Below are 7858 nucleotides of genomic sequence, written 5' to 3'. Positions count from 1 at the left end.
AGGAATTAAACGTTATTGTTATCGCTTTTGTAATTCCCTTTTTCTTGCAAAAAAAGAACGAAACATCCACTCGAATGGTTCCGCAAATAAAAACAGTTAAAGCAAATGAAATAATCAAATCTGAATTCGCTTGTTCGATCGCGATGGGAACTTGTTGCACTCTTCAACGGAAGATACTATTGTAAAATTGAGAACGAAAAAACGGCTCGCCCATAAAGAAGAAATTTAACGAAAAATCGAATGGAATTCAACGTGGGCGAACAAACAAACGAAAAAATGGTTCCCGAAAGTTTAAACGTCCGTAGCTGTAGACATTAGAAAAGATTGTTCTTAACTTTCTTTCGTAATGACGTAAAAGAAACATTTATTTTCCGCGAAGAAAGTTTACTAATTGGTGACAATACCTCAAAAACTATTTAGCAAGTATCAATGTAAAATAAATGATTCGCTATCGTTCGAGCGAAAATCGCGTTGATACTTGTAAAACTAGTACACGAGAGTAACGTAACTGTGAAAAATAACAAAAATGTAACGAAATGATGATGTAAATTAAAAAAAAGAAAGAAAAACTTAAATCGATTGATTTGGATAATTCAAGGGGATCCAAACGGTCCCAATGGTGCAGAAATTTCGCAAGACTCTCGTGGGGCTCTCTGCTTGTAGAATATTGAAAATAATTGATTGAAATTTTTTTTACCATTGATTGAAACGTGGATACATATATACACGAAACTTGAATGCTGTGGGTCGAATAACCTTTATCTGTTTACTTCGAAAAGATCACCCCGACTACGATCGTCTAAGAGAGAAAAGTGCGGTAGTAAAACATTGTGATGCCGCGTTAAATAATTGAGAAGTAATATTAAGTGAAGGGAAAAGCCAAGAAAGGAGACTCTAGGGAAACGAGAAGTTAATAAAATACCGGAAGGTAGAATTTCCCCGTGGGCCGACTTAACACGGACCACCACTACTGACAGACTTGCTAAACTTTTACAAAAATAATTACATCGCGTTAACCTCCGCAAAAAAACCGTCATTGTTCCCAGGAGGGAGGCGGTCAAACGTACCTCGAAAATTGCTCGCAAAGTGAATCGCGATTAAAAAACTAGGGAAAACTACCGCGATTCTGACCTACTGAATAATACACCGCTCTACAACTTATGCGTAGCTTTTGTTAAATACTAAGTAATACTTAATAATTTTGTTTGAATACTGTATGTTCATATATACAAAAGATTGAATACTGTACAACACATTAACTAAGCTGGTAATTTCTCAAAATGAAAAACGATTACTAGAGAAATTCCGTAGGAATGAATAATTCGATACTATAGCTGGAATGTAAAAGAAGTAATTAGTAAATATATCCTTGAAATAGATCTGGAACATTCGCTAAAAGTTTCATACGAGAAATCAATTTTAAATGCTATAAAATACATATACTAAATCGTTACAAATTTTTGTTCAACTAAAATGATTACTTTTCGATTACCTTTTACCTTTTAATAGACGCATACAGAGACTTTTGCAACGAACAAATTTTAGCGACGCGAAGTCCTTATCTCGTTTATCTATCGAGTACAATTTTGAATTTCTGTGGTAAAGTTATTAGCCGAAAATCGCTAAACGACAACGTCTCGGTTCTGTGCGCTTCTAAGCTTTTAATAGCTTTGGCCAAGTACCATTAATTAGATCTGTGTGATTAAACACTGCACAAAAGTAAGAAAATAATTTTCGCAGAGCTAGAAGAATGAAAAACTGTTGACAGGAAAATGCGAGTTGCGAATCGACTCAAAAAAATTTGCACAGTAGTCAATGACAACAGTGATCGAAACAAGCATAGTTTAAGAATATATACTTATTGGATACATTTCGACCTACAAAATATAACATATCTACTAATATGGAGCAAGTAGAACGAAGATAATTAGTAATTAAAAGATTTGTATAAATGAAAACCAAACGGAAATTTAAAAAAATTTTTTTTTGTCTATTTTAATTGTAATCGTAGTTACTTAAATTCGATGTAAGAATAATCGTTTGTACTACTATACCAAAGAAGATCAAAACCAAGCTCGAAACACTTAACGAATATTTCGGAATTATACTTCTTTCGATCATTGTCGTCGTTATATTAATCGTCGAAAAACACGAAATTCTACGATCCTTAAACCGAAGTTTGTATTTTCATGTTTGTTCGCAGAATCGAACGAAATTGTTAGACTCTCGACTCGATTAAAAGAGAAATGAACAATTATGGAGAACTTGCGCAGAGACACGAAACGTGCCGTCGGATCGATGGATCATGTGCGATCGTTCTTGTGCGTTTTATAATCTCTCTTCTTCTCTCAGTTTGTTTTGTTTGCAGAAGAGTAGATAACGAGTCTTCGTAGATATCTGGAAAAGGAGAAAAAGAGACATCGAGAGTCCTTCTTCGGGAAAAAGTTGTTCCAGCTCCGAAGAAGATAATCTCTTTGTGTTTGGAACTTTCGTGAGAGAGTTGCGACCCTCGCAACGTTACGAAGAACTTTCATTTTTAATCGATCACGCGATTTCGAGTTCTTCGCTAATCTCTTTTCATACGATTTAATTACAATTTTTTAAATGCACGATATTTAATTTCTCGTCAAAGTGTTCATACATGCCCTTGTAAATCGTGAACTTAAATATAATAAAACAGACGCTATTTCACATTATTCTGATGTGAAAGTTTTTTTTTTTTTATTATCATTAGTTTAAATTTTTTAGAGCTGTGCAAAGGATTGCAAAAATAGAAACTTACGATAAGTTGATGTAGCAAAATAATTGGTAAGTAATTAGTTGTTATAAATATCTGGGAGATCTATATTCTAGCAAAAGTTATCAGAACTCATAAAGAAGTTAATTCTTTTTACTCTACTCTATATATAATACAATACAATCGGCATAAATTCATTTATTTAAATTACTCTAAAAATTCTATCTCCCGTTGTGCAATAAAATCCAAACCGCACATTATACGTTTGGAATGATATTTTCGACGCTGGAAGTGAATTCAATGCCAGAATAAACACCGAATCGATCTGATTAATAAATCGAGCTTCAAAAGACTGATTTCAATCGTCTTAATTATCTTCGATTATATATATTATCGCAAATTTTAAACGTAACACCAGACGGATCTCGTAAATAATTACAAAAGACATTATTCCGAATTAAAAAGAAGCAATTATTTTCTACTCTACGGTTCTGTCTCTATTTGGCATTCTTTCCGTGTGTTCGGAAACTTTTCGTTTCTTGAAAATTGATGTCAGAATCCAAACGAGCGATACGTACCGGTGAAATCATAGTCTTAAGACAGAAGATCGGGATCGTTCACGTTACTCGCGTCGTTGTCTCGCTCGAGATCTACTTCATTGACGCGATCCATAAAATCCAAGACGGCACTGAATCGGTTCACAGAGGAAACGGTCCGGTAATCCGGTGGAGACCGTTTCCCAAATCGATTACTCCAAAAGAATCGATCCACCCTTGGTACCACTTGCACCAATTTTGGCAACGATTTCCCGTCCTTTTGAAAACCATCGCTGCGTCCGTACCTGCTTCCCGACACGAGCACAGAACCTGCAATCCAAATGACAACGTTCCCCTATTAGAAACTCTAGCAAAAAATAATATTCCCAAATGTAAAGAATAATTTCGATATCTTCGAAACTTTTCGTATTTACATTTTATTTTTATTTCTGTTATCGAGTGTAGTGTATCAAAGGCAATACGTATTTACGTCTTACACATGTACAAAGTGTCTTGTGATATGTACCGTTTAAAATAAAGCTTGAATTATTCATGTTATGGTATAATAATAGAAAATTGAATTTGACCATTGTTCGCTTAAAATCTAATGGAACGAAATTTGAAAATTTCAGCGTAGAGAAAATACCGACTCTGTGTCCTTGTTCTCGTGTGCACTTGACAATTATTGTACTACGTATCGTTGAATTAATTTCTTTTCTTTCTCTGATATAATATATTTTACTACAAGAGATCCAATATAACCGAATCTTTCATAAATAATAACCACCCTTTTGTCGTCGAACTAGAAATCCACGATGATTGATCATCTCGTTGAAAATACAAAGGACATTATCGACGAAGTAGTAACAATTATTATCGACACTTGACACGTATCGACGAGCATCGTCTTCGATGGATCGTTAAAAAGAAACACACGCAGAAAAACACGCGAAAGAAGAAACGAATAATTCATTCGCAAGGAAATTTCTTCGTTTAATTGGAACTGGCCAAGGGGAAGAATTCAGATGTTGGTCAATTATCGTGCGTCAAATGTGACAAAAGGCGGTGTATTTTTATCGTGACGATCGATCACACGATTGTATTCGAGTTCGAGTAGTGTTCAATGCGGAAATATCGTGTAACTGGAAACTGGGAACAGTCTAATTGTAGACGACATCGCTGTTCATTCGTGGTACATTCGCAGCGTCTGATTAGAGAATCGCGAAAACAGAGGGTGCGTGTGGGAAGAAAATCACTGGACACCGTTTACATTTACGACACGTCTACCTGCACTCCAGATGAACTCGAATCGTGTGTGCGTACTCGAGTATTTTTTTTTTTTTTTTTTTTTTTAGAAAATAAAGCGTAGTTCGACACTTACTAGTCATATTTTCATCGCATTGATTCCCATTCGTGCGAAGTGGGATGCGGAAATAATTTACGACGCAACCGCGAAACAAAAAAATTTAATTTCAGTAATTCACGTATCGTGTTGCACGGTACACAGAAAGAAACTTTTACGCTTACAAAGCACGTTCGTCGTACGAAAAGTTTCCTTCAAATTTTCTAACGAAATATTTATCAAAGACAAACCCTCTAGAGCTTAGAACATTTATTTTTTAAACGAGAGATAAGATTTTTGAATAGTCTAATTGTGTACAGTGTACAAGGATATTATTTATAATGTTATTTTTTAACGAGCCATGATGTTGTTTTTATAGATTGAAAACTATTGCTGCACAATCTTATATTGATAAATACGTAATTAGATAAATCGATAGTTGATTGCGAAGAACGTTTTAAATTAGTTTAAGTACCACGTAATCAAAAACGAAACAGACAAGTTTTTTATGTTTTTCGCAACGTATATTCTCATATGTTTCGAAATGTAAATGAAAATAAAGGAAATATTCGCTATTTTACACAACACATCGCAATGTAGAAACTCTAATGAGAATGATGTACGCCAGATATGTCAGACGTGTTTGGATCTATCTAACTTTTTAATACGAACATTATTAAAAAGGTTTCAAAATTATAGGGTAGGACAAAGGGAATTGAATCAACATACTTTAAAGCATAAACACAAAAATTAAAAGATACGTTTATATTATATTCTACGTTTAAATATACTGCTGCTTAATAAAATTGAAACAACTTTCGATAGATGTTTATGGGAATGATGCGTGTTTCGTTGAAACTTTTACTCCTTCGTACAAAAAAAAGATATTAATTAAGTATAATACAATACCAGATAAAAATTGCGTATCGTAAATATTCTTTACACAAACACTTTACTTACTTTGCATATTGTACACCCTTCGAAATATTCACTGGTTCAGGTTCGAAACAATATACATTACGAGCATTGATTTCATCTAATTAAGAAGATTGTCGATTTATAGATGCAAAAGATTGCAAAATGAAAACGGAGAATATTGGCAATTGGTAAATTTTCATTAAAAATGTTCTGCTTAACCTCGACACTTCATATTCCCTGAGAAATAATAATTCTCTCTTCGTTCAATTATCGTATACCACGATTAGTTCGGATAAACGATATTTCATTGTGTTTAATTATTAAACCAACCGAAAACAAAATCATACGTTATGGACCATTTCTCGACTCACCAGCGCGTGGCTCGTGACGCTTCCCGTACCAGTTATGGTTGTAGAAACTCTGCTGAGACGCTACCAGGGTTAAAATCGTACACGCGATCCACAAGCACATCGCGAACTCAATGCTACCGAAGCACGGCACCAACTGAATCTTTCTACCTCGCGGGAGCATCCTCTTGCCTGCAAAAACAATGTCCAAATATTTCCACCGACACCTGACTACTATTTTTTTCTCTCTCAAAAAAAAAAGCATACAAAAATTGGACCAGTTGATCGTTGAAACACCGTCGATCCTCCTACCTCTGATTTCGTTAGTCAAACTGATTTATTAACAGTAATTTAAACGTCTTTCGAACGTACGATGTCAGGTCAGAGTAAAATTTAATATTTCTTGGTTGTAAAAGCATTGCATCGATTTTTAAACATTATTTATAAGGATCGTAAACGAAATCTAAAATTATGAAAATTAAATTCCGAACGATCTAGAATTGCAACATTCTCGTAAAGTTGATCAATTTTACGGACAAATTTTGATCTAAATACTTTGAAAAAAATAATTCGTTCCTGAAGAGGCTAAGAAATCCTTAATATTCGATTTTGAGCGAAACTTAATTCGTTCTACTCGTCCTTTTCCGATATGCCAATTCTTCTTCGATATTTACCAACGAGACAAGAATGAAATCTCATACCGACGTTTATCCAGTAATCGGTCCCGAGCAATTGTATCACTTGGTTCGAATAATCGTTCTCGAATGGAATTCTCTTCCTTTTCGTACGTATCTCGTTTAGTCGATGGTCTGCAACGGGAACGAGATTCAATCGTCAATTAAATCGACCGCGTACTTGGAGCCCTCGCGATCATTTTTCCACCACTTACCTTTTCGCGGTAAATTATCCCTCTTATTTACCAGTCTCGCGACCGGATCGTAACATCGCCGAGGGAATTGAATTATTTTCCCCGTGCACTTTCCAGTTCTGATTGAATTCCACGTATCAGATATATCGAAAACTCGATCGCGATTCTCTGGAAAACGGTTTCACGAAAACCGGAAGTTCGACTTCCGAAGCTGAAGCGATCCAAGTTGCGCACCGGACGCGAAGAAAAAGTCCCGGAACCGGCAACGAAGCAACACGTGAGAGCGACTGCGATGTACCATGATCCGTGAAACGGTTTATATAGTCTCTCCCAACCACCCACGAAGTATTCAGACACCCCTAACAGCGACCAATCGCGCAACAGCTCGCACGTACCCTCTCCTCGTTGACTCCGGATGATTTTCTTTCTGACTCGTTGCCGCCTTCCAGGAATTAAACAACATCACTGGATGCACTAGATACGTTTCTGCAGTGACGCCATTCGGATCGACATCGAAATTTCGAAAGATTTTCATCGTTCTTTCGTGTCGTTCACCCTTTTCGACTGTTGTCGATTACTTGCAACTTCTCCTCGAGTGTTTCGTTCCGCGAAGTTGGACCAATTTTAAGTTCGAAGATTCTTCGTGTTTCCGAGTCATTGATTTCTGGGATCGGTGAAACTGGAGCAGTCGTGAGAAAAGTATTTAATGCATATTCTTTAAATTTTCAATTTGAGAATATCTATGCAAAGAATTATATATAAAAACTTTCGTTTCTTTCTTTTCCAACTCATTTCTTCGATTAATAATCAAAGTACTTTTTAGAATTAACATTCGTAATGTGATCCTTTCCTTCTACTAAGAACTCCATCCTACTGATCATTAGAAAACATTTTTTACAAATATCTATCCGATGGTATATTAATTATCGTAAATGATGAAAAATCCTATATAATTATAAGAATATTAACGATGACGATAATAATAATAATAATAAAATTGGCTCGATGTTCTCAATTATTATATGTTTTCGTCCCCATTGCTCGAAGAAATCTGTTCAAGACAGAAAATATTAAAAAAAACACCTTGTTACATTCAATCGATAAGTTCTC

General features: G+C 35.2%; 1 protein-coding gene across 1 annotated transcript; it reads right to left on the bottom strand.

The window, feature by feature from the left end:
- Nucleotides 1–2005: 2005 nt before the first annotated feature.
- On the bottom strand, nt 2006–7370 carry LOC143153955 (uncharacterized). The gene is made up of 5 exons (XM_076325638.1): nt 6770–7370; nt 6582–6689; nt 5905–6072; nt 3316–3603; nt 2006–2397 (listed from the first exon to the last, which is right to left on the bottom strand). The coding sequence occupies exons 3-4, from the start codon at nt 6062–6064 to the stop codon at nt 3332–3334; spliced, it is 432 nt and encodes a 143-aa protein (XP_076181753.1). The 5' UTR covers nt 6065–6072; nt 6582–6689; nt 6770–7370; the 3' UTR covers nt 2006–2397; nt 3316–3331.
- Between the last annotated feature and the right edge of the window lie 488 nt (nt 7371–7858).

This window comes from Ptiloglossa arizonensis, chromosome 13 (genome assembly GCF_051014685.1).
Source record: "Ptiloglossa arizonensis isolate GNS036 chromosome 13, iyPtiAriz1_principal, whole genome shotgun sequence".
NCBI classification, from domain to species: domain Eukaryota; kingdom Metazoa; phylum Arthropoda; class Insecta; order Hymenoptera; family Colletidae; genus Ptiloglossa; species Ptiloglossa arizonensis.
This window is presented reverse-complemented; position numbering and strand designations above follow the sequence as displayed.

Coding starts and splice junctions, on each gene's coding strand:
- LOC143153955 (XM_076325638.1), bottom strand. CDS start 6,064: ATGCTCCCGCGAGGTAGAAAGATTCAGTTGGTGCCGTGCTTCGGTAGC. Junction 3,604..5,904: donor GCGTCACGAGCCACGCGCTG/GTGAGTCGAGAA, acceptor TTTGGATTGCAG/GTTCTGTGCTCGTGTCGGGA.